Source organism: Trachinotus anak, unplaced genomic scaffold (assembly GCF_046630095.1).
Source record: "Trachinotus anak isolate AG129_WGS33_773 ecotype Australia unplaced genomic scaffold, CSIRO_AGI_Tana_v1 ptg000026l, whole genome shotgun sequence".
Lineage (NCBI taxonomy): Eukaryota > Metazoa > Chordata > Actinopteri > Carangiformes > Carangidae > Trachinotus > Trachinotus anak.
This window is the reverse complement of record NW_027273877.1, coordinates 4,734,792-4,762,561: the sequence shown is the minus strand read 5'-3', so window position 1 is coordinate 4,762,561 and position 27,770 is coordinate 4,734,792. Positions and strand designations below refer to the sequence as shown.

Here is a 27,770-nt window from a genome sequence, read left to right as displayed (position 1 = left end):
AACTTCGAAATCAGTGGTTTAGGAAATATAACCTATATGATGACTTGTGTTTTTGTCCTGTGCAGTGTTGTAAAGTTGTGTTTAAGTTGAAGTTGTGACAGTGAAGCAGGTGAGTGAAATGATGTGGTAACTGTGGGCATGTTGGTGAAAACTATGAAAGTAAACTCCAGATTTAACGAAAGGAGATGTATTAAGTATGATGTACGCACACACAGATATAATTGTGACTCTTATCTAATCTTTTTTTTTTTAATAAAAATGCCTAGATTTGCCCTTTCTCACACACACACACACACACAACTTTGAGGCCTAATGAGGCTGCAATGCCTGTTCGTTGTATAGTGAAATGCACAAACACACACACACAGAAGTCTCCAAAACATCACACACAGACACACACGGAGCCACGTGTTGGCTTCACTGATTACCGTGTGTTGTGTTCAATGGCGTGTAAAGTGCTGCTGCTGCGAGTATTAGCCTGTTTATCAGAGTGTGTATTAACGTGCTGCAGTGCAGAGGCTGGGGGGGGGGGACTGTGTGTGTGTGTGTGTGTGTGTGTGTGAGCGTGCAAGCAAGGGATCACAGGTGTGTTTGCAAGCTCCACAGAGAGCCTCCTTCCCCCTATAACCCCTACGCCCCTACCCTGAGCATCCTGGGTAATATCAGCCCACGGAGCACCTGCGTCCCTATCCCACAACACACACACACACACACACACACACACACACACACACACACACACACACACTTCTAATGGCCCTGTATCAGCCTGCCGTACGGCTCTAATAGCCAGCTGTGTGAGCAGAAATCCGGTGGACCGTACCAACACTCACTGATGCAGTTGTAATATTAAATGTGAGTTAACCATGATCTCCAATTAGTTTTCATCACACTTCAAACACATGGTGAACACAGAAAAAAACTAACACACACACACACACACACACACTAAACGGGGCATTTTATGCTTAAGCTCAGATTTCCTATAGATTTTTGAAACTCAGGACAAGGTCTGCAGAGAGCAGCACCACTGGGAGCAGTCACTTATGGGCGTCGCGCCGGTCTGTAAAACCTGCTACCACAGGCATTTCACACGCCAGCAGCAGCACACTGACATGCTGGACCTTCAGCAACTTTTTTTATGCAAGAAAAAGCCAAACATTTAACAGAGGAGAGGACGGCAGATGGAGAAAAGAGCGAGAAGAGGCGAGCGCTTACTTGCTTTTCACACATGGCAGTTGTTAAATTGGAGTTATTCAAATTGTCATCAGGTGTAGTGATGAGAAAAGAAGACGTGAAACTTCTTCTTTATCTGAACTAGAATCTATTGTAATTATCTGTTCAGTTCAGTTATACAGAGGTTTATTTACCAAAATGATGTTGATTTCAAGCTCCCAATCCCAATAGTGGCAGCTATTAGGTATCATTGCAGGCTTTTCCCACCAAGGCCTCTCATGTGTCATTTATTTCTTCATGTGTCTTAAATTTTTTCTTAATCTTAATCTTTACTTTTATTTTTACTTCATGCACAGCGTTCTGTAGTCACAATATGTTTTCCATAGGGGATTTATAAAGAAAGGCTGTGCCCCCCACCCATTTAATTGTACTGTGCATGTTGTATTTGTATTTTACAGCTGCTGTTTTTATATTCATATGTCTGGTTTGGTTAGTTGTTCACTTTATAGCCTCTGTGGGGAGAGTTTAGGTATGTAAGGACTATTTTGTTGCCTGCTTTTACATGATATCATTTAGCTTCTCTTATATCTGTGCAGAAATCATCTGACGTGACAACATAATGACTGTGTTTTTTGTAGATTCACCTCCTGGCGACATTTTCACATGGTTGATATAATTCAGATTTTTTTCCCACAAAGTTTAAACCTGACAGTAAAATACAACAGGAAAACCCTAGAACATGTGTGACTTCATAGATCCATCACCTCCTCTGGGAGCAGAGTGCGGTTTGTTGGCCGCTGTGTTTCAAAAGGCAAAGAGGGCAAACTGTCCACACACACACACATAATACTTTGGAAAAGCTTTATCAGATTCTCATGTCCTGCCCACAACAGAATCAAACAATAGTTAAACATCGAAGTGGAACAAATCAGAAACTTTGTGTGCTCCATCCAGTACAGAGTGATTGTCGAACTGAAACAGACTGTAAACGCAAATCCTCTGTTTTCATACCCTGTTCCTTTGTGACACAAAATACACAAAACAGTGTCAAGTGACCGTGGTTGCATCCCACACATGATGCCAGATCCACTTTTGCAGGTGGACCATCAACATTTACATTTTAATGTACATACATCTCCACTAGAAAAATGATCTGTCTGTTTTAGAAACAGGAAACAAAAGACTCATAATATTGAAACTTAGACTGTGAAACACTGAGCTCAAACTTCTTCAGACTTGCTCGTCCTCTTTTGTCACATTTACAACGACATTTGTTGTCATATCATAGAAAACCATAGTTAAACTATAATTACAATAATAATACTTTGATTTTAGTAAATATAAAGTTAGTAATAAATATTAATGTGGGGGTGGGATGGAACTTGTTTATTGTCAGTAAAGGCTGTGTCAAAAACAGCTCAGTCGACCTCTTAAAGCATCATGGGAAGGACACTCGGACAATAAATTATATATTAAAAAAACAAGTAGAATAGAAAATTGGCTTCATTTTGGATGGACGCTGTAGTGTTATTGTCCTGCATGAGGTACTACTTGCTCAGTGTCAGTGAGTTTATCCTTGGTCCCAACGTAATGACATCTGAGCCCAACAAGCAGACAGATGTGAGTCAAGTGTTTCCACATCTGGCCTGATGGAGGTTCCTCTCTAGTTGCAGCTTGTCGATATTTCTTCATTTATTTATTTATTTATTTATTTATCTATATTTGTTTCTAATATCTGACTAGACAAATCATTTCTGCGTCGTTTGGGAGGATTTTACTCCTCAGCTTTACTGAGATGAGTTTGTTAGGTTGACATTAGCAAATACGGGTTTGTTCATTCACTGGCATCCATGTCCCATCAAGAATGTCACAGTGGGACTCAAATGTTCCCCAGAAGTTGCTCGACAATCTTTACTGTCTCCTTATATATCTTATTTTATCTCTATGTGAAGCCCGAAATCATTCACATGGACCAGAGGCTGAATCCATACGCTTCATTTACAGTGTTTCTGGTCACAAATGCACAATTTTCCATGTGAGAATGTGTAAAATTTAAATTCATTTAGACTGAAAACTGTGTTTCTGTATGGAGCCTGATTGACGTGCTGAATAATGATCTTCTGTTTACAACTAACCGGCTGTGTACTGCCAGATTAACATTTCCTGCCACTAAAATCTCTTTCCCCTCAACTTCTGAGCATAAACACATGAACATAAAGTCTTGACAGATGGCTGAGGACTTTTAGGAAACTACATGGAAACTCTTCCTGCAGCATCATCCACTTCTGTCTATACATAAAATCAGTATGTATATGTATGTTTATGTCAAACTCCTGCACAGCTAAATGCACAGTTTCCACGTGTGACGATAACTGCAAAGGAAGCTGTGTATGTTGACAGAAACATGTGGAACAGACAAAGTGGATTGTGCTGCAGGAGCGGTTAATGAACTACAACCACCTGCAGAGTGAGTGTTTTTGATTTTGGCAGAGTACCACACTGAAACAAAGCATAAATGAACTCAAAGATTTGAATGTGTTAATGCGTGATCTGTGTTTCAGTGGAGAGAAGTGATGAGTTTGTGCTGTTTGAGATGTTTTTTCCATCCTCACCAGAAAACATGACGAAGTGAAACACAGGAATTCAGGAGGAAATGTGTTTTTTGTTTAAGTGATATTGAAAATCATCCAAAAATAGTGTCTATAGACAGCATCAAAACAAAAATACTGGTAGTGTCTGAGGGTGGTGGAGGTACCGTCAGATCTCTCCTCAGTCAAACCTTACATCACTGTTTTTCCACAGTTGTTCAGATATTAACGAGCTCTGATCATCAGCTCGGGTAAAGGTGATGAAGATGTGTATGTGTATTCACAGGTTATCTGTGTGTGTTCTTCACAGTTTGTTTCTCTCTGCTCCCTCCGTCTCCTTTTCTCTGCTGTTATCTCTGCTGCTCTGCAGAGTGGGGGCTGTCCAGACTGCTGTAGGGGGACAGAGAGGAAGTTGCTCGCCCCGAGGCTTTCCCATCATCCACTTCTTCCTTCTCTACCTCCATGTCCACCTCTCCTTCCTCTCCCTTGTCTCCTCCCTCTGTTCTGAACACCTCCACTGATCTTCTCCCGTCCTCACTTGACTCCTCGGACGCACAGAACCCCTCCTCCCCTCGGCTCTCCCCCAGGCCGATGCCTCCCTCGCTGGGACTCGAGCTCTCCCTGTCGTCCTCCTCGGGGATGGAGTCTCTGGCCTGGCTGTGGTGCTTGACGTTGTAGCGCTGGTTCTGGAAGAACTTGACAATGGTGTGTTTGGGCAGGTCCAGCTGAGCTGACAGGGTGTGGATGGCCTCCTGGTCGGGGTAGAGGCCCACGTCTCCAATGAAGCTCTGCAGGATTCCCAGGGCCTCCAGGGAAATCCGTGTCCGCGAACGGGCTTTTTTTGGTCCTCCACCTCCAAGGCCAGGACTCATCCCACGCTGGGACCCGTCCTCTGAGCCATGCAACACCAGCAGTGGGACCGGCTGTGGCTCCTCATGAACTGGAGATGGGGATGTCAGAGGTGGCAGGGGCTGTCTGTGGAGCACCTGTTTAGAAAACCAGAGAATGATTTGAAGAACACATTTGATATGTGAAAAAGGAAAAAAAGGAAAACTTACTAGTTTCTTCTGGAGCTTTTAACCAAATCTCACTTTCTTCATCTGCATATGTTATGTTCTTCCCCCCATACACATCTATCAGTGTACTTAGGTCAAATGATGACAACTGAACCATCTTTATGCAAACTCCAATCACTGATGAAGACCATGAGATGCAGTTAAAAGCACCAAAAAAAAAAGGAAAAACATAAAGCAGACTTTTGACTATGAGCAACCACATTGGCTAGATGGAAACAAATTCTCCATCTACGCAGATGAAGAACTGAAGGTAACCAAAAGTAACATACATTTCTCCCTTTTGGTTTCTGAATTTTTCTCAAAGGAGAGAAAAGGAGCAGACAAGAAAAAAACATGCAGTTTAATTTCAATTTGGACGGTGTTGTTTCCTGTCCCACTGCCTCCACCCAGGTGCCTTGAGCTTCAGTAAAAATGATAAACATAAATAAAAACCTTTTGACTGCTTATTCTATCCCAGCTGCCAACATTAATTGCATTTTATTCTGCATGTCATGTGATTGTGTCTTCATTTTTGAAACAGCTGTTTTGAGCATATGCACAAAGTAAAGATCATTTTAAAACTTTAACAGTCTAGGAGAAAGATTAAAGCACCACATTCCTAATGTTACATGTCAACAGCATTATTCTAATATTAACAGTGCATGGCATTTATATTAAGACCATGCTGTTTTGCAACCACATAAAATGCACTGGTAATGACATAAATATGGAGAAAAACAGGGCAGACTTAGCTTTGACTCTTGTGTAAGAACCAACACATCCACTGCTGCAGTGAGACAAGCGGATGCAGAGGTCCTCCGGTTTTACTCAGCATTTCTGTCACAGTCTATGTGGACATGTCTCATGTGTGATTACGATACAGACCTCGAACTCCTCATCACCGCAATAATAAGTGAGCCACTCAGCTCCTCTTTCAGTGCCCCTCTGCACAGTCATTAAAAGGAAATGTAGTACAAGCGGAAGTGTGATTGACCAGCTTCCATCACCCGCCAACATGCAAAAACTCCCAAATTCATCACACAAACATCCACGCTACTAGAGCTTATTAACAGGGCGGGGTGGCCTGCACACCCAAACACAGGAATCCAACACCATAAATCTGTGGTCCATCAAAATGAAAGGACCTAAATAAAGATAATGGCAATTCCTTTTTCTCTGCTTCAATAATTACAGGCTATGTTCTGAATAATATTGAGGTTAGGGCCAGACGGGAGAGCATTTTGGTTTTGGGGAGAGGGTGGGATGGAGGAGTGTTTAGCAGGAAATGTGTGGGCTGGTCATTTACCACTTCTATTTTCAATGACTTCTGGGGCACAAACAAGACAAAGAGAAGGGCTGCAGAGAGGAGCAGGTGGTGGGATCAGACAGACAGAGGGAGACAGAGGAAACTTTTCTAAACACCAGAAATCACCAGCTAGTTTCCACATTTTCTCACTCATAAAAAAAAACACTTTGATTTGTGTGTCCTTGCTTGCAAATGGCTGCATTGTAGTTGTGTATTTTTAAAAATGGGATTTTCACACAGAATTTCTTCCTCACGATTTAATCTTCAAAATAAACACAGATGATTTTTTTTGCAAAAGCAGACACTAGATTATGATCCAAACAAATTTTATGGTATATTCTACACACCAGACCACCAAACCCCCCCCCCAGCCACTGGCTGCGTGATTGTACCTGCTGGTCTGGGATATGGAGGACGGTGTGGATCCTGTCGCTGTGCTGCTGCCTCGACTCATCTTCATAGACCTGGTCTCGGTCGGCCTGCGGTAAAGCCAGGAACCTCCTGATGGTGCACAGGTTCTCCCACAGTGTGCGGTTATCAGGGCTCGGGCTCTCCTTCCACCTCAGCAGCTCACATAACCAACCCTGGAACACACGGAGGAAAACAGGTTCGACCCACCAAGAAGAAAATTCAGCAAGACGAACAAACGTGTACCAAGAGGGTGAGGGTACATGTCACGGTGGTGATATGGGATGATCACAAGGACCCCCAAACATTTTGTATGAATGATCTTCTTCTTCTCAAAACAGGTGACAGTGTAATAATCATGACACTCAGCACATGTTGTTCCCTTTATATAAAGAAAAATGTTTCTGGCACAAACTGATATTGGACACATAAAAACAACTGCATGCAAAAGCTTTGTTGCAACAGACTTTAACCAAAAGTCCAAGATGTGTGTGTGCTACGTTCAAGTACACTACCAGTAGCTATAAAAACAGGTCAGTTTAATGATCTCCCTGAAGAGTAGAGGTTGTGATTGTTGTGTAATTTAGGAGACTGAGGACTGAGGACAATGTCTATTTCATGTTTGGTTGCTGAGCAGATGATGATTAAGGGCTCCACATTTTTAGTAAAGTAACCATTTCTTCTTCTTCTTCTTCTTCGGATGATTATAACTTCAATTGTGAAGGGGATGTTTTCGTAGCAGATTTTATGGGACAAAGACAAAGTTCTTTGTTTGCAAATGTAATTTTACATGGAAGAAGTTATGAGTTATATATGGTCTGAGAACAACTTCACCACCACAGCAGTGAGTCCATGTGGGCTGGAGGCTTGTATGTGCACGGAACAATAAAAATCACTTAACCAACACAAAACTTGACCAGTTTGACAAAAAGTTGGTTTCAAAATGATAAAAAGCTTGTTATTTCTTTTATTTAGCAAAATAATGTTATCAAACTGAATTAGTAAAAAGACTGGAATAACCTAGGTCCTGCAAAATCCCTGAATTGTGGGAAAGACAAATACAAAAATCCTCCAGCTACAATCTTCATTTCATCATCATCATCCTCTGGAGACATCTATGATACATTATTTGTCACTTTTTGAGACATGATGGTCTGATGTTGGACAAATGAACTGAGCGACACTACCATCATTAGGCCCCGCTGTAAGGACAGAAAAACACACAATGACACACTAAGTTCACCATAATTGCATTTTTGTTTTGACTTTGACTCTTTGCTGACTGATGCATGTGATTATTTATTTGTTCTGTGTATGTTTGGAGCAGAGGTTCTGGCTGTGTGTGGCTGCAGTTCCCATCACTGTTGTCTGAGGGGAGCAGTGAGTGTCTACGTGTGTGTGTGTGTGTGTATGAAGATTGGATTATATCTGCTAGGCTGACCCAGGATCTGCCACCAGCTGTTGTTTATGCGCAGCCTTCAGCCTGGAAATTAATGGTAATAATGTGATCATCCCTCCGTCATCTTGTCTCCCTCCTTCTTGCATCCTTCTGTTCCTCGTCTCATCCCTCGCTCATTTCAGTGCATTTACTGTTTTATCATTTCAGCATCTCTCTCAGCGTCTCTCATACATTGATGCACACCTTCTCTCCGGTCCTGTCTGCCTGTGTGGGTAAAACCTTATTTGTATGAAGTTTGTAAAATAATGTGAGAACTTTTTAAACTGGTTTTGAAACTATCATCTTCCTCTCCGGCTCCTCCACTCGCTCCCTCCAGTGCAGACTCTGCTTTGATCTCGCCCTCGATCACCCGCATTGTTTATTCGAGGATGGAGACATGATGGTATGCCACAGCGGGTAATCAGATCCCCCACACGCCCACACACGCAGTCACACACCTCCCCGTTACACCCCCATCAGCTCTTTCAAACATCATGAACTCAGTGTGTACAATATGTGTTACAGGATGTTTATGCGTGTAAAACATTATTAAACATGTTGATGAGACCCTGTACAAAAATAAATAGATAAATAAAATGTTTGGAAAGAAATTGGATGATATTTTTTATTTTATTTCCTTCAGTCCCTCTTTTTTGTCTTGTGTAATCTGTTTAATCTCAGTTTAACCTCCTCTCTGAGGTTTAAACTTCAGTTTTTCTGCAGCCCATCCGTGTGGTTATGGTGCTATAATAAAATCAAGAAGTGCATCAGCAGGTGCTTTGTTGGAACTGACCTGACTTTTATTAGCAGCCACCTTGGCGAACAGAGCCTGGGAGACCTTCGCCCTCTTCATCTCCTGTTGGATCTCCTCGTAGATCCCTGACGTGATGTTCACCAGCGAGTCGAGCTTCAGCGGCAGCTCTGCGCCCGACACGCTGCACTTCGTCTACACACAGCGGGAAAACAAAACTGAGGCGAAGCTTTGACAACAGTTTTAAGTCTTGATAAGGATTTGATGGTTACATAAAAAAAATAAAGTGTTGTATAAGTGGCCAAATTCACTGTTTATTCATCACAATTTCACTAGTGTCCGATTTATATTTAAGGTTTGGTGATCTCTGCTATAATGTTTTATTTATCTACTTTGTGACGAAACATCTTTATTTATTAATATCCACTGCAGAAACAAACTATAACATTCATGTAAAAATAACAGTAACTGAACAATAAGACGATAAAAGTGAAACATCATGATTCTGTAAATGCAACATGTCATTTGATTGTTTTAAAGCCAGTGTGAAGAAATGCTCAGTAGCTAAAAATGGGTGAATAGTTTGCAATTTTCTGCAGCCAACTTCACATTTGGGTCCAAAACAGGCAGCACAACAAAAACTTGCATCACAAATTATATCCTATTCTCATACAGAAATCTGGTATCACTGCTCCTCGTCTTATTGTGTCCACCTCCATTCAGGTTCTTGTTGTAAACATGTTGTCTGCAGAGCAAATGTAAGACAGGGAAAATAACATTTTTCTGTTTCTTTTATGTGCATGGACAGTATCTTGATTTGTCAGAGCAATTTTTACATGTTTCATACTGCAGGAAAATTGTTTTTTTTTCTGCACACAGTTAAACCTGTGATTTTGTTATTTATATATTTTAATTTACTCTTCGTGTCAGTGTAAATATGTGTACGAGGTTTTATTGGACTAATGAGATGATAAACTCCTGTGTCTCACTGTCCAGGTGTCGAGCAGTCCTGTGAGAGTGTGCGTACCTGTGTGTGCCTGTGTGTGTTGGTGTTGGTGGAGATGTGGTTGGTGGGGTGGTTGTGGTTGGTGTTGGTGCTCCTCTCTCTCTCCTCCTGGTAGATGCGGTCTCGCTCGCCCTCGGGCAGGTTGAGGAAGTTCTGCATGGCCTTCAGGTTGACCAGCAGCGACTGAGAGGCAGAGCGAGGATCCTCCTCCTTACGAAGGATTTCTGACAGCAGGCCCTGCAGCGCACGAACAGTTACTCACATACAAAAAAACACATTGTTGGCCTGACTTCATTGCATCAGCTCTGGTAAACAGTGAGATCGTTTCATTTCAGTTTACCTGTGTGCGATTAAAAGCCACGCGGGCAAACACAGCCTGGGAAACACTGGCCCTCTTCAGCTCGTTCCTGACCTGCTGGTAAATGTCAGAGGACACTTCGGCCCCTGAGCAGTTGGGGCCGGGCTCAGCGGCGGTCCCGGAGCCTCTGCAGGTCCTTGCTATGGGCGGGTGGTTGAGGAACTGCTGGTTGACTCCCTGTGGGTGCTGGTGGGCGAACAGGCGGCTGACGGCCAGCTGCTGGTTGATGAGGTGGGCCATGGCGAGCTGCTGACGGACGAGCTGGGGGGAGAGCTGGGGGGGCAGGAGACCGCCGTGGCCCAGGAGCGCTGGAGCCTGGGGACGCAGCGGAGGACTGGGGTGGTGCTGGCCGGCGGGGTGGGGGAGGCAGTGAGGCTGGGCGGGGGTCTGGGCGTCCCCGAGGCCACTCTTCATGGAAAGAGCTCCAGGGCCGCCAATGGTCCCCATATGGGTGGGAGAGGGTAAGAGAGAGGGAGGACGCTGGCTGATGACGCTCAGGTCCAAATCCCTCTCCACTGCGTCAACACACACATTTCTCTGTTATCACACTCAGCCAACATTAATATTAAAGCCTCTGTGTGTGGTTGGTGCCACGGTTCAGTCGTGCAGACTGGGCCTTGTTAGACCTGCTCGAGCCTGATCTCTACAACCTCATGTAGCACAACAAAGTCTTCAGTCCCACATCAGCTTTAATTTGATCACCAGAATCATACAGCTTCAAGAGCGGAAGAATAAAGGCATGATCTGAAAGGTTAACGGTTCTTAGTCAGCTGATCAACAATTCAGCCATGTTTTTTCACTGTGACACGGGAAGCAACTCTTCTCTATTTCCTCTTAGATTTTAGCTCAGCCCAGCAGCACAGCCATCCCTAGAAAGTGTAAAAAAAAAAAAAAAAAGATGAACATACCTTTTATATCTGATTTGTCCTGTGCTGACCACATCTTCTCAATGTATTCACCTGAGGGGAAAATATCAGAGCAGCAGGTCAGTCTCAGTACAGGACTCAATCAATCACTTCCACTCATTTGTTATAGAAAGACACAACAAGTCAGAAGTAAATATTAAATTAAGTCAAATTAATTCTTAATTCCTAAAGTCACATTTTCACACAGTGTCTGTAAAAGTCAAGGTGCAACTAGAAATTAAAATATTGTTACAAAGAGAAGCAGGACAGTTCAGGACGGCTTTCTGAGGAGGGAAATCTCAGGTGTAAACCTTGTCTTTTATTCTTCTCTGAGCGACAGGTAGGTGTAGCGGTTCGACGGATGATCTCATAACTGCAAAGTCTACTTTATTTTCTGGCTCCAAGTTCTCCAGACAAGATTATCAAATAAGTGAAGAATGTTTTCCTCTTTATCTCTGCACTGAACTGGGTCTTTTCTCCTGGATTTTAACAGCCTCTCTGCTCTTCTCCACATAAATCTGCTTCTTATTATGCCTCTACTGGGTTTGGTTGGTCACATTTTCGTTTATTAAGGGAATAAAAGCTGGAGTGAAGCTTGGCAGGGCTTCAGATTTTTACCTTCCCTGTGTGTGTGTGTGTGTGTGTGTGTGTGTGTGGAATAAGTGTAAGAGGAGCTCTTATTCCTGGGTTTTGGTACTGTGTGTGTGTGTGTGTGTGTGTGCTGGGGGTGGCTGCTGCTGTTTCCCATTAGGAGTTAAGAGCCTTTAGTTTTGTCATGTGTATTAATGGTGACGTTAATGTGAACCATGTGTGACAGTTCCTTCCTACTGAGAGCTGTCACTGACAGACGTCTCACGCTGCAGATTAGACACATACAGGCTGACACATGCTCGTACGCATACAGGGGGTGGACAGAAGAATGGAAAGACTTCATTAAAAGGGATCACATTCGCAGCAACTAAAATCACAAAAACAAAAAGGCGGCGAGGCAGGTGAGCCATATTTAAGTCGAGCTGCGAGTCTCACTTTTAAAAAGAGCTGTGACAGTCTCCACCTTTAAGAGTTTTCAGCGCAGCATGAGGCAAATAAAGTATAAACAGCTGAACAGTTGATGGCTCTAGTGCAGCGGAGTTGGTCACAGAAACTGTAAAGTTTTTAACAAGGCAGGAGAAGGGCACATAAACCTATGGGCTGAAGATACGACCGCTGAAGTGCGTTCACATGCACACGAGGAGTCAGATCATTACAGATTTCTGTTCAGCCGTGGCCACTTATTGATTTCGGGGTTTAACTTCATAAGAGGGTTGCTTTGTCACTTGTCTCCAGTGACATCTTGGTATCTGTCTCCAACCCAGGACAACAGAGGTAAATATGAGGAGCACGAAATCTGCAGCTAATGAGTTACAGTTTGGTCTTTGCACGCTGTTTTCCTGGATGGATCTATGATCAATGAGAGTGAGACAGAAAAGTTACCTTTGATGCGTTTGTATCTTTTATACCAGCGTCCAAACTCTTGGCATTTTGAGGTGGAGACGTTGGCGTAGTAGGAGCTGTTCACTATCGCTGAGATCATACTCTGACAGAGAGACGGACAGGAGAGGCTGAGAAATAATACAAATCAACCAAACACACATTTAGTTATTTATTGTGGTGTTTTCAAGAAGAGGATCGGGACCATATGGAAAATAAAAAATCTCTGAGGTCAGAATTTGAGGGAAAAGTTATTCATCTCAGATTTATGATTTTGTTCTCTTTTTTGTTCTATTGAACCAGGAGTCAGTTAATAAAAACCTGAGGCCTGCTGCAATCCTGGGAGCGGCTGAGCCTTGAGACTGGGTGATGGGATTTCGTTACAGAAGCTGACCAGCTCACTTATTGAAACCCCTCACTCCCTTTCCCAACACGCTGTGGTCAGTTCCTCAGAGCAGGAGATGCACACACTCGTCATCGAGCAGTGAAACTCCACATGGGAAACACTGGGGATTAAAACTCACATGAGTCAGGCTGCAAACACACACACCACCCACACGCTTCCCCTAATCACTAATTACATCATGACTAAGTCCTGTGTATAAATCACAAGTCGAAATGACACACTCGAGGGTCTAATGACTGCAGGGTGTGTGTGAACAGGATAATTGAGGTGTGTGTATTTGCATCCTTTCCCATGGGATGGTATCAATATTTGTGTGTGTGAGTGAGGTGTGGTGAAGTGATGAGGAAACCACATGTGCTCTGTGTGTGTGTGTGTGTGTGTGTGTGTGTGTGTGTGTGTGTGTGTCAGAATCAAACCATTTAGCTTTAAAAAAGGAATTTAAAACCATCTCTCTCATTATTTTCTGCTTGCACGAATACAATAGGAATAGTCAATCAATTAGTTGATAGAAAATTCACTCATTTTTTAAAATAAAATTATTTAACCTTCTCTAATGTGAAGATTTGCTGCTGCATGAAAACAAGGAATTAATATTTTTCTCTTCTTTTTTCTTTTGAGAAAATAATCATCTGGTCAATCGATAATGAAAATACGGACAATTGATTTTGATGATCATTGTTTTTTGTCAAATATGAAGTAAAATGTTAAAAATTCAAAGAATATTGATTCAAAGAAGCATTTATTATTAGGATTTGACAGACTAAGCACTTGGTTCATAAAAGCAATCAGCAGATTATTCAAGTTAATACTGAAAATAATTGTTATCCACAGTGAGAAGCACACTTTGGTGGGACAGGAAGTCCACAGAAGGGCCCCAAGACATCAGACTTTAGCTCCCTGTTCTTTATTAGTCCAGGTACTTTCCAAACAAACAGTGCTCTTCCTGGACCTTTCAGATACCCTGGGTGTTTACAACAGGCGAATGAGCTGGAGACTGTGCAGCTGCTGTGTCGTCGTGCTGTTGAGCAGTTACCTGGGAGAGAGGACACTCCTTGGCCAGGGCGCTCTGGTTGGTCTCTCTGAGCAGCTCTTTGAGGGCGTTCCTCACCGTGGCGTGTGTCCACTGCTCTGACGGCAGCTCCTCCAGCCGGGCGAAGCTGCATTAACGAAAGGCTTTGTTATAATAATGGGGATAAGATAATAACATAATATAATAAAGGACTTTCTCTCTTACAGATTTCCTCTCGCTGAAATGGATATTTTACCATTTTTAGTTTGGAAATAATCATAATTGAAGACATTGAAAATCAGTCAGCGAGCAGCTTGACTCCAGATATGTCAGTATTGCTGACCTGTGCAGCAGGATCCGCAGTGTGACCATGTGGTAAACATCCAGCAGCATGTCAGCCACTGTTGCCTCTGGTGCATCCGTTAGGTAGTGGATGGGCATCGGCTTCCACCGGCCCACTTTAATGATGCCTGGAGAACACGCACAACAAAAAGTCGTCACTTCCAGAAGCCTGGTGAGGGCCCCGTTGGCTGATTGCCCGTTAGAAGTCTAACTTTGCTTCTATTGGCTTTTGGATAGTTTTATTTCTGAACCTGCTCGCGCTGTTTGACCTGCCTGTTAAACTCTCCTGGTCTTGGAGCATCATCCTGGGGTGAACATTCCCCTGGCCTTCCTTCAACCATGACTGGAAGTGCAAATCTAAACAGGCCAAATCGCGTTAGGACCTGCTAAATCAAACACAGACCCGGCCTGGCCTCGGCCTGCCAGCCTCAATCGTGTGTATGTGTGTGTGTGTGTGTGTGTGTGTGTGTGTGTCTTCACTGCATGGGGATGGTGGTGATAGGGGCAAAAGAACAAAGGCTGTTCTCTTTGGACTCTACAGCTGATTAATCAGAGGAGAAATGTAAAATCAGCTCAACATTAAAGACCAGAGCAGGCTGTGAAGGAGAGCGGCATTTTGATGTTGATGCACTGAATAAACACTGAGGTCATTATTCTCCTGTCTGACAGCAGGATATTTCTCCCCATAACTGCCAATTACTGTGTGTCCTACAGCTGCCTTTGCTTTAGAAATGATGGTTAAAATTTTGACTTGTCATCAGCTGGTTACTGATATGAATTTTCAGACACTAACATTTGAAACTCTTCCTGAAATAAATTAAATCAAACAGAACTAAAAAGCTTACACTGATGAATATTTTGGATGCACTAGAGCTTCAATCAACCCACATGAAACTATCATTTAAAATCCATTATCTTTCTCACTCATACACTTTTTATTTTACAGTGTTATACTATCAACATCTTGTCTTCTCTGGGCAGAAATTAAAGCATCTGACAAATATTGACAGTCTGGTTTCAGATCTTTGAGTCGATGCCCACATTTTGAATTTTTTCACAGGCTGGTATTGTGCTCACAGATGGCTGCTTCCCTGGTTGAGAAACAACCGAGCCAATCGGAGCTTTGTATGTGGGATTAGACTGGAATTGCGTACATGTTAACCAACACCAGAAAAATTGTCAAAGAAGAAATGCAATGAAAATGGCAACAAACATGGATGAGACTGACATATCTCTACAGATTGTTGTACAGGAAACGATTACACTGATATATTTCTGTGATTGTTAGCAAAGTTTTTAACACTACCAAAGCTCCTGTTTGGACTCAAAATGATGCTGATGGACAAATCAGTCATTCCTGATTGGCTCGGCCAAAACTATCCCACATCCACCACAAAAATCAGCAAACACAAACATAATGTGAGACTGAATAATGACGGGAAACAAAACAACATTTTAGTCTGATTATCAGGCTACACAAACATAGTTTTAAAAAAATTTTTTTTAATGTGCAATATGTAAGACATTGTCCCAGAGCATCAATAAAGCATATTTCACTCTGTCTAGTGGTGCGCTGTGGAGCAACCTGTCCATGTCAGAATCACAGACATGGCCATGTAACGACTGAAATTATTAATGAGCCTCAGTTGTGAACTGAGCCACATTTTTTCAGTGATTGTTGGGAGAAATCTGGGGGATTCAAAGACGCTGTAAAATGTGTGTGTGTGTATTTAAATATGTTTAAAATATTTTGGTTAAGAGATAAATTGCCTGAAATGCATTTTCTTAAAATAAGATCCACTGGGGTTTTCTCTTAAAATACTGTAAACGGATATTTTTAAATGAATGTTTCCCAAAACAGGCCTTAAATTAAATTTTGTTACATTTTTTTCTGCTCTGCAATTCACCTAAGCCCATGTTAAACCCAGAACATAAACCATGTACTCCAAATAAGAAATAGCCTCTTTTTAATTAGCCATAATGTGCCAGTTAATTAAAGAAAAAAAAAATCCCCTGTGCCAGTTAAGAGCTTAAAAATACTCGTCCAGCCAAAGTTATGCAAGATGCAATTCAATCGCAGGAGAAAATAGCAGAGACTCTGTATAATTTTGGTTGTGACCACACTGGGAGAAAAATGCATGACTCCAGCCAAAAATTATTTATTTGAAAAGAAAAGGCTTATTTCTCAGAACAAAACGTAGCTATTTAGGAGAGGCGAGGGGGGTCGCAGGGCGTCGGCCTCTTGGTTACAGTGCCCTGTGTTTATGGGGACACACCAGGAATGTCAAACTGCCCTACTTTCTCTCTCTGTCTGTGTGTGTGTGTGTGTGAATGTGTGTGTGTGTAGGCTGCTGGTTCACGGCCGACTGGATGCTGTCTGCGTTTGTTTTGATCTCAAAATGATGAGAAAAGAAGTTTTGATGCTGGGCTGAGATGCACAGATACAACCTTCATGCTGTCAGGTGGGTGGAGCGAATCAGCAGATAGATGAGGAAGCAGACAGATTTATCTTTAAAATACCTTCTTGGTAAATAACTTTCCCCGTGATCGCCTAAACATTTCAGTACTCATTGTACCCATCTGGAAACCCCACCCATCTGGAAACCAGTTATGCTCTATTCAGCTGCTTCTGGAAATAATTAATTACTCATGAATTACCAAACAAAGTGGTGAGAAAGACTGAAATGTGACATGTTTCTCATTACTATGTAATAATGGAAAAGTTAAGAAACCTGCGTTTCCCAGATATTATGTAAAAAAACTAAATGAGGGGCAACATTAATACTGTGACTAGTAAAAAAAGGATGTGACAACACTGAAGGTCAGATTTGGGTTGACAGCTCACCCTCATCCTGCTGCCAGAAAATACTAATTTTGCAAATACAGAAACCCCTGGGAGGAGCTGAGGAGGAAGAAGAAACCACCTTCACCGCCAATCAAGAAAACACAGCTCTCTCTAAATCATAGCATCTTCTTTACAGACTCATGATTGTCAAACGTTGACATCAAGATACTTTAAAACTTGTATATTCAGAATTTAGCGTTAAAAGTTATTGATTTCTGATAACTGCTTTTGAGTTTTCCTGGATTCAGCATCAAGTCCAATAAATCATTGGCTTTTTTGGAAATATATGATTATCATAATTGAAAGGTCGGGTCTGAGTATTACTGAAGACACCTTATCACATACACACAAATATATGGATTTGAACATGCACCTGTACACGCTCACACACTACTACAGACTACTTACCACGTGCCTGTACAGCCGAGGTGTGCGAGTATCCGAGGGCGACCAGTGCCGTCTCCACCAGCTGTGTGAACAGGACGTCTTTGCGAACCAACACAAACTCAGCGTGACGGTCGCCACGCCCCTCACAGTCGCCAGCCACGCCCACGTCTGCATGCTCGACCACACAGTAGACTGGGATCATCAAACCTGGTAGACAGAGATTTATCCAGAGTTTGAGGAGAATAAGACTTGACCTGAAAAAGATTTTTCCGATAAACTTCAGCTGACGCAGCGTGTCAGTGTCGCTGCTTGGTGGTCTCGGTGGAAGCTGCTAGTGTGAATGTAAGTCAGTGTGAGATTTGTTCAACTGTATTTGCGTTTGCACCACATATTAAAACCCACAGCTGCTCTTGAAGCTGGATATAATGTCTATATCACTCAGCAGCGCTGCCATAACTCCAGTGGTGGAGCTGGTTCGTAAACGTGTTGGTCCTGACTTGTTATTGGGCAACTATGGAGAGCTCCTCCAAACCTGGAACCATTCACACCCATCCAGTCCACTGCTCCGCTGTGTCCCACAGGAACTGCTAATTATCAAGCTATCAATCCTTCTCCTGACAGAGCAGTGACAGATCCAAACCACAGCAGCATCAGGCACGCTATCAGCCAATAACCCAGCCACTCAGTGGAAGGGTGGAGGGAAGCAACACAGCAGAAAGTCTGTCTGAGTGTGAGTGTGTGTGTGTGTGTGTATAGTGTTACAATGTTTGTGTGATGATGCATGATGATGTATTCAAATGCATGAGAGAATAATGGGCATCTGCGCATGAGTGTCTCCTATGTTAGGTATTTTAGAGCGTGCATGCCACACCAATGCAGAATGTATGTGTGTATGTGTGTGTGTGTGTGTGTGTGTGTGTGTGTGTGTGTGTGTAGCCACCTCAAACATGGATGGTAGACACCGTCTTCATCCACATGTCGATGCTAAAGTCTTAGCACCATATTACAGAGTGAGAGACGTCTTTATACTGACGTAATGTGACAGAGGGAGCACTTACTTTGAAACACACTGACCCCGATACTTCATATCAAAAGTAAGGTCACATAATACAATGTTCCTTTTACTTTAGATACAGTTAGTTGTCTACTGTCATTCACCTATTGTAAATACATCTCTGGTAGATTCATCTGTGTAATTGTGTAGTTATCTGTAAGTTGTTGGTTAAGGGGAGTTTTATTTTGACACAACTCCTACTACTTTACAATTCCTGAAGCGTTGCTAATACATTTTCATGTAGAATCTGTTGACTTTGTTTTAATCTAAGTTTGGCACCTGCTCTACCTTAGAAATTGTCTGTGCACTTTACCACTACTTTTCTCCTGGAGTTTTTTCCTAGGAAGGTACACACACTCCTCGCTCTGTTTACCTTTGGTGTACATGTGATGCCAAATTCAAGAATAAAGCAATGCATTGTTTTTAAAAGGGGTTTTTTCATGCATTAGTGTGTTTGTTTCTCTAAGCCTGCAGGGGATTTACGTGCCTTTAAAGTCTTACCTCCTAGTGGTCTCAGCGGTGAGCCGTTCTGTCGGGTTTGTGGGTTTGCTGGGCTGCCGTTGACATCCAGACGGCTCATCTTGCACGGCGGGGGGCAGCTGGAGGAGGGGCTCTCCCCTCTTTCCTCTGGGGTGCCCCTGTCCTGAAGGCCGAGGTTCTCAGCTTCCCCTCCTGCACCTCCACGCTGCTCCATCCCACCGAGTAGCTCAGGATGAGCGCCCAGCACAGTGTGTGAAGCTGGGAGGAAACAGAAGAGGCTGCATTAGCACAGTGTGGCTACATTGAGAAGGAAATGTAAGTGGTTTTTGATCTTAATTGCCTAAACTACCACATTTTCCATTGATGTGGAAATATTTGCAGATTAACGCAGTTAGAAATACATGCATTTAAGATTCTACATTCTGCATCAGCATTGACTTAAACCACATAATTTAGTATTAGTTAGGCTCTTTTTTTTCTGTCAGATCCTGGTATTGTTTGACTAAGGTTGTGTATTAACTGGAAACAGATGATAACATGTATATTTTACAGTATGCAGTTATTTCCAGTTGGATCCAACTGGAAATCACAGAACTGACAAAAAAAACAAAACAGTTCTCCTCCACTTTATCTCCACTGTAGATCAAGTATCTTTCATACTGTGTTGACAGTGTAGAGTCATTACAGACTGTCCCATCAACAACTGCCTCTTTGTTCCTTCCCTCCCCAAACCAGTACAGCTCACACATTTCTTTGTTATGTTCATACAAGAGAAGCAGGGACGACCACAACAGACAGACAGTCAGAGCCATCTGGGACAAATCACAGGTCGACAAGTGGCGTTCACTCACAGACTAAATACAGACAAGTTTATTATCCCTTGTTTATACACGGGGAAGAACACAACACGTTATAATGACAGACGTGGAGGTGCGTGAGGCGAGAGGAACACTGACAAAGCACTCTAGACTGTAGGTAAAAATTTTTTTTTTTTTTTAAATCACATAGAATAAAACATTATTGTAGAAAAAAGATGATTAACAGAGAAATGCCATTTTATGCTAATCAAAGCAGAATGTACTGCAGCAGAATTTGCTAAATGTTAAATATTTCTGTGTCAACTATTGGTCTTTTTTGTGATATAAGTGACATTATCAACTTTGTATTCAAAACATGAAGATTTAATACACGTTTTCCCATCATTAATATGCTAATATAGATTCACAGCGATCTAATGATCTCATTTATATGGGGAACCTGTGGTGAAGGTGTGATGTTGCTGTCACTGACCTGTCAGTGGATGACATTAAGTGAAGTACAATGGATGCGATTTTAGCTTTGACTTTGTATCTTTGGCTCCATAAGCCGTTGCACAGTAACATAACAGGACATGAGAGTGTGTGTAAGGACATGACAGCGTTACACTGAGCATCATGATCTTGAACGACATGACTGAACAAACCAGGACAGGACAGAGGACATCGCAAGACACAACACTACATGACTCAACAAGTCACAATATTACATGAAATTCCATGACACTGTGTGACAAGACAGGACCTGACAGGACACAACGCAACAACGCAACGACGCAACACGTGACATGACTGAACAGGACCAGGACCACAGGACTGTGAGTTTACAGCTGAAATCACTGGTTATGGGTTCCAACAAAATATCATTTTTACATTTCAGTGATTTAACATGTTTCTCAGTGAGGTTTGGAGGTGCTGGTCGGCGTCCTGTCTTTGTGCTGAGCTAATCTCGCCGGCTGCGGAGCATAGTTTGAGAGTGGCATCAATCATCTCATCTCAACAATCAGCAAAGAAGCAAAGTGTCACACGGCTCCTTTAAGAGATAACACCGTAACATGACAACACTCGATAGGTCACATCAGACCGCAACCATCACAGGAAACAACACAAGAACATGATATCAAGAGGGTTTATCTCAGGTGTCTGTATGGTTAGACTGCTGCTATGGTTACACAGACCTTTGATTGCATGATCTTAAGCACAGGAAACAAAGTATTTCAAAACGAAAATGGTTTCTTTGCGTAGTTGTACTGCCGTTCACAACTTAGCAAACTCTCAAAAAATTAAAAACAAAAAAATATATAACTTATGCCCAAAATCTGCAGCATCATGCATGGCTGCTTTCTGCACTGAGAGCTGTCTGTTCTCTCTGCTTTGTGTTTTTCTCCTCACACTGTGTGGTTTCCACTGGTATGACTGTAAATCCGGCAGCAACACACGAATCTGAACCCAAAAGCGACACATGATTATAATAAAAACACACATGCAAAATTAATTGCAGACAATAAAAAAGCCCATCCAACAAAAACAAGAAGAAGAAAAAAAAAATCTCACAGTATGAAGCACAGTGAGGCCTTCCCCATTTCAACACCCACTGTAGTCTGCCTCTCTTTACTGCATGGAGCTGGCTTTATGTAACTGGACCTAAATTTAACGTGCTCCATTGATAGAGGCAAGTGACACACTACAGGGTTAAAGCAACTGGAAGCAGGAGCATCTACAACACAGAGAGATCAACAGCTTCAGTCACATTTGGAAAAGCTGTCATCAAGTGTTAAGTCAGCTGCATTTTTCTGCATCTGATATATTTTATCCGAGAAGATATCAGTTTCATCTCTATCATTTAAGGTCCATTTATCCAAGTTGAGCACAAACTTTGCCGAAGCATTGGTGATTTCTTATTTCCAGTTTCCAAACAAGTAACAAGAGCTACAGATAAGAGGATGAGGCCAACACATACCTACTAGATGCTGGTTCCATGAAACCTGGATCTGCCCCACACACTTGTCCTGAGCACCATGTAAGAGAGGAAGACCATCACCTACAACCGAGCTTTTCTGAGAGCTCTGATGTACTTGCCTTGGTCCTTAACAATAGAGAAGTGCCTGAATGCATCACTCAGGGTATTTAAACCGAAACCGTGTGAATCAAATCCTGTAGTTTACAGTTTTACTGTTGAGTCAGGGCAGAAAAACTTCAGGATGAGTTAGATTTAGTTTGGGTGTTCTTGGGAATTTTGCCTGATTAATAGATGTCATTTCATCCTATCACTGTCCAACACAGTGACTGTTGTCTGTTTGTCCCACCTCATCTCCACCCAGGCCTCCTCCCCTATGACCAAATTAGGATTTTCTGGTTCCTGTAACTGACAAAGATGGTGGTGAGCAGCAAACGCCAATTCCAAGCTCCAAAACTTCCCCTCAGAAACCTGCATTAGGCAGCATGTGTACTGTGTTTTTATAAAGTACATGATTAAAAGGCAGTTTTATTTCTAAACGACCACCACGTCGATGCTGCTGCTGATCGCCGTCCCTTTGGGCGCAGCTGTCCATCCCACACTGTCTTTGCTGATTTACGCATCAATCTATTATCATAAAAGAGATTTAATCATTACATTCTCCCATCCACCAAAACCACAAACCTCTGAAACGCTTTCCTCTTCCCTGAGAGCTCCGTCTCCCCTGCTGAGGCTTCGCTTCACTCCAGGGAGGAAAATAACTTAAGAGTTTTATTTCCCTTGATCATTTCCTCAAATCAACACACACCAAACAAGAACACAATGCCAATGAAACTACACTGTTTTCATAATCAGACTGACATACTGTACCAAATCATAAACAGCTGATCAACAGGAAAAAAATCTAAGTGAATAATGATTAGATTGCATGTCAACTTTCAATATGTGTTTAGTCTGCTTTTAATAAACACATAGTTGGAATATTTGGGGCAATGAATTATAATCAGCCTCCTTCCCTCCCTCATATTTTCTCCTCTAACCAGAGCAATATTTAAGTCATTAATGAGGAGACATAAAATGTGGAGGGGAAAAAAGGATGGTTGTGGTGTTTGAAAGAAATACACAGAGCAATCTGTCCATATACAGACAGCTGAGGACAAACTTACAGTACAGAACACGGCTGCTTTTAGCTTGAGACGTTAATGAGAAGCGTCTGATCGATGACGGAGCAGCGAGGCTCCAAAGTCAAGAGTTTCTTGACTTTAGATTTGAAATGCATCAGTGACTTAGCTTAAAGTGTCAGGTTTAAAAGGGCTTTATGGTGTTTAGGTTCATTATTTGTGAACAGTGTATGACAGCAGCTCCCAGTCTTTATGGCTTGTGATACCTTAAGGAAAAGCAATGTCTACTTGTGACTGGAGCTGTGGCTAACAGGTATTTTCATCAATCAATCTGCCAATTCATCACGAATAATGCAAATTATACAGCAAAGTCTCCCAGTCTACAGTCATGTTTGGTTTTATTGCTAGAAAATTGACTGAACTGAATAAATCAATCAAAACAGTTGCTGATTAATTTTCAGATGAAAATGTAAACTCAAAAAAAAAAACATATTTTTAAAAGTAATATGATTGCGTAGCATGTTTTTCCTGCTTTCCTATCCCATAAAGTGGGATTGAAGACTGCAGAGGATTTGTAGCCACTTTTTAAATATAATAACTCCCAAAAAATGTTGCCCCTTACAACCATGGGGTCGTGCGTATATTAAAGGGTGGCTATTCCTACGCTGTTCATCTGATGTGGATTGAAAATCCCTCAAATTCAAACTGAATGTCAACACTTTGATCACATGATATTGTTTTAATGTGCTGGAATACGGAGCAAACACTACTTCATGTACATACAGATGGCACTATATTTTCTCTGCTGTTATCCAGTTTAATCTGTACCCCTGATTCTTCACACAGGCTCTTGGTCTCTTATTCTGAAGTTAAAGTTTCATATCAGCTCAAAGGCTACAATTTCACAATAAAAGTCTTCTCCTAGATGCTGCTACAATGAAATATTAGTAATTTCATGTTTTTTTTTTTTTGTACTTTGAGTCTGTAAATTTCTTGACACTTGTGTATAATAAACTAGAAACACAACTTTAATTTATACTCTGGCTTTATGCCCATTCTGTTTCATACAAGGTAACAATTTCTTCACTTTGACTTCATTTTCTCACTTCAACCTCCGATTTGAGCTCAGGAATCAATATGAAAAATTCAAACTAATTAAATTAATTAATTTAAGTGTTAGAGGTAACACTATTATAAATACTTTCAAAAAAAAAAAAGGTGAAAAAGGAGTAAGACCCTGCTACACTTGAGCCTGTCTTTTTCACACTCACTCAAACACACATTAAAACCACTTCAGTCGACACATTCAGAGACCACACACTCCCAGCACAGACTCCTGTTCACTTTACCAGCACACATGGAGGCCAAATGTACAGTCCTACTCAGCAGCCTCCGAGTGACAAATCACAGAAACACACAGAAAACTTCTGCTGGCTGCAAAACAGCAGATGAATCTATCAGGGTCTGATTTAGGGCGTCTCTTGAGGTGTTTAAGAGGGCTTTAATGGCCTTTAACTGCATTTTAGTGGCTAACTATAATTAAGTTAACTGGGATACTAAAGTGGAGTTTGATGACACCCATGCACCCTTGAGAGAGTTCCTGGGGTCCTTGAGAAGGTTCCAGGGCATCCCAGGTACAATTAGAAATAGCTGAATTTTTACTACAGTTTGATTCAGTAGAAATTCATGGTGAGTTCAAGGACACTGCTCAAGCACGTAGACAGACAACAAGAGGTAGAGTCTGCAGCCTGAATGATGCTCAACCAGCCTCACAGGGAACTCTCACACTTACACTAAATGCTTCAATTAATAGCTGATTAACTTTTAGCCTGAGCCAAGGTTAAGAATATGCTGATAACACTTCAACTACAGATGCATGGTAATGAAATAAAAACAGATTTAATCCCAGAAGCAGAAACTCCGGATCATACATGTGCAATAAATACAGAATATTAAACATCGGCATTCCCATGGCCACAAAACCTGGTTCATACATACAAAACAGCCCAAACTCACAAATGTTTATATCACACTCTGTGGAAAGCGACGGCTCTATTTTTCAAACGACAAAACAGTGCTCACAAATTTCTACGTAAGTCGAATAAACAAAATCATCATGACACCTATTGAAGCTTAGGTTTTGGCTCAGATACAAACAACAGAGATGTGACCACACTATACATAACAGCAGGAATCTCTAAATCTAAATCTGAAATATGCCTGTTCTGTCATGACTGAGAAAACAACTTTTTTTTTTTCTCCAGTAAATAAGAAAAACATGATGCATTCCCGCAAAGTTGTGGGTAAAATGTTCTCTTAGAGTTCACTTATACTTCTACTGTAAAATAATTACATTTAAGACACCAGTCAGACTGTGGGAACAGTATTATTACTCATCATACTTATCAACCTTTTGAGAAACATTTTTTATTATTTACTTGGCAGAGCAAGAACAACATTATGCCTTAACTTAAATCAAAAGAGGTCATTCCTCTATTGTGGTACCATATCATATTAGACTATAACATAATATTATTAAGTCATATTTTGCTCCTTACATGCTCAAAATATCATGTTCTATAATCTTGATTAAATGGGTTAAATGATGCTGAGGCAGATAGTTTCTAACTTGTTTCAACAGGGATGTCACCGCTACTTTTTCTGGCATGAGCAGCCTAACCCGACGAATTTCCTTCAAATACATCAAAAATAAACGTTTGTTCATGATTGATTATTCGTTATTCAGAAATACACATACATCTTCAAACCCGACTGCATTTACAGGACATTCTGGTCAATTCGGCTAACATGTACGAGCGATTACTTACTTTGTTGTCGTGAGGTCTCAACTTTTACAACTGGATTCCCTGCTTTTGCCTTCGCTGTCAGCGGCAGCAGTTTGTGGATATTAGCTTCTTTTTTTTTTTCCCACCTGACTTGTGACAGCAGGGCAAACACAGGTGCAGCTAATAAAATTAGGCTAATAATGTCTCCTTTCTTCATTCAGGTGAGCCAAATGAACCACCAACATATGCCAATGAGCGCTGACAAAACCGGCGGCGACAAAAAAAAAAGCCCCCTATTGTTAAAGCTCGGTGGCTCAGTATTATTAATGTTATTAGCTGCAGCTGTGTTTGACCAGTGACACCTCTGTGGAAAGCAGATCGTTAAAATGATTGATGCTTAAACCATTTAATTCATTTCTAGGAATTTTGAATTGAGTCTGGCACAAAGAACAAAAGCTCCTGAGCTAGAAGCTCGTTAGACCTGGATCCCACCAAACCCCATTCTTTTTTTCTCTACTTCTGTCCACGTCCAGGTTTATAATGTAGCTTCCTGGGGACCGTGGTAAAAGTGCAATAGAGGTAGTTTCAGTGTTCTCCTTACACAGTCTATCATTAGTGAGTGTCTTTATGTTTTTAGTAGTTGCTGTATAGATTTGAAGTAACTTTTTTATTTTTAAGACATTATTTCTAGCTTTAATAATCCAAGAAGCAACAAATGCAAGTTTTCTGAAAAGTCAAAAGTAGACTATCCAGTTATTCAAATATTAGCTAAATAATGTCAATCGATTCCTTTAACTTCAAACATTCAAATCCTCACTTTTCTTATTTTGTACATTGTGTATAGCAATGCATTGAATAATTATCTATTAGCCATTTTGCTCACACAACTTCTTCCATTTTCCTCACAACATTAACGTTAAGCAATTGTTCTTTTCGTTGATTGCACTTATTTGTATTTGGTGGCTGTGAAAACAATACACAGTCCTCCGAACATCACACACAATAAGTTAAGTCATCACACAATTCAAAAGCTAATTGGAAAATTAGATTTATTCCCTATGAATGGTGACACCTAGTGCCAATCCAAAGACTGTGTGAAGAAGAAAGGATGTGACAGACTGTGCATGAGTTAAAGTATTTTTAAAGAAGAAAAACAAATCACCCACACTTTGTTTGCATATGAGTCCTATGAATCCGTTCAGAATTAAAACATAATCAAAAACTAATTTGAAGCCTTTTTGAATTAACATATTTAGCTTTAGTGAACTACTCTACATCAAGTGTAAGTGTACCAAAGGTTAAATAATCATTAACTGCATTTTCTATAAATTTCTATATCATATAACAAAAAAGTATGTTTTTTATTATCAAGGTTACATTTGGTTATGGTTATGATGTAGTAAAACCAACCAGTTTAAGTCCAGTAGAGCATTTATGCATGAAATTAGTCATATATTGTACAAACTGTACATAATATGAGTCAAAAGTGCCATAAAACTTGATACTGTAATCTCATTATCAGGAATACATGGGTATTAGCATCATAATCTATCATTTTGTTTTACAATTTAACTCGTCTATTTTAAAATTTTATTACAGTTTGCCAATTTTTAATCCTACGTACCTGGAGGTGAAGAACTTTTCAGTAAATGCTCACTCACTTTTTAAGAAGTCACTGTACTTGCTGGGGAGTAAACTCCATCCATTGGTGAAAACGAGTGAATCCAGCGTGAGAGAATACGAATTTTCCAACGTTTCCCCTTGTAAAAGAACACACCGGACGAGGAGACCGGGAGAGGAGATATAAAGACAAGGAGTGCTGAGGACAGACTGCTGCTGCCGGCTGAGTCAAGAGCAGTAAAATGACACATGTAGAGAGAAAGAGAGAGGGAGGGAGAAAGAGAGGGAGGGAGTGGATGGGGTTTGGGAGGGAAACCTAGACACAGATGACATACATCAAAAAATAAATACATTTATTCAAACTATAATCTTTATTGTTAACTGATATGAAACCCTCAGGTAGAATAAAATGTTTTAAATCAGTAAAAATATAAAGTAGGGAGGAAGCTATGCAGTATGTGGTTAAAAAGAGCTAACTCTTTTTTTT

General features: G+C 41.3%; 1 protein-coding gene across 2 annotated transcripts; it reads right to left on the bottom strand.

The window, feature by feature from the left end:
• Positions 1-1,513: 1,513 nt before the first annotated feature.
• Positions 1,514-27,510, bottom strand: LOC139609429 (DNA-binding protein SATB2-like). Of its 2 annotated transcripts, none has more exons than XM_071463983.1 (12): positions 27,325-27,510; positions 19,006-19,242; positions 17,472-17,657; positions 14,220-14,346; positions 13,901-14,024; positions 12,465-12,567; positions 10,995-11,045; positions 10,069-10,601; positions 9,750-9,965; positions 8,765-8,917; positions 6,518-6,709; positions 1,514-4,750 (listed from the first exon to the last, which is right to left on the bottom strand). In XM_071463983.1, exons 2-12 carry the CDS (start codon positions 19,196-19,198, stop codon positions 4,115-4,117), a joined length of 2,514 nt encoding a protein of 837 aa, XP_071320084.1. In that variant the 5' UTR covers positions 19,199-19,242; positions 27,325-27,510; the 3' UTR covers positions 1,514-4,114. The 2 variants fall into 2 exon arrangements, with proteins under 2 accessions (XP_071320084.1, XP_071320083.1); XM_071463982.1 differs by lacking the exon at positions 27,325-27,510 and adding an exon at positions 25,706-26,396.
• Between the last annotated feature and the right edge of the window lie 260 nt (positions 27,511-27,770).

Excerpts from the sequence above, each read along its gene's own strand:
- LOC139609429 (XM_071463982.1), bottom strand. The coding sequence starts at position 25,880 with ATGAAGAAAGGAGACATTATTAGCCTAATTTTATTAGCTGCACCTGTG. Across the intron at positions 14,025-14,219 it reads CTGCGGATCCTGCTGCACAG|CTTCGCCCGGCTGGAGGAGC; the intron begins GTCAGCAATACT and ends TCGTTAATGCAG. Across the intron at positions 8,918-9,749 it reads ACACACACAGGCACACACAG|ACGAAGTGCAGCGTGTCGGG; the intron begins GTACGCACACTC and ends CGCTGTGTGTAG.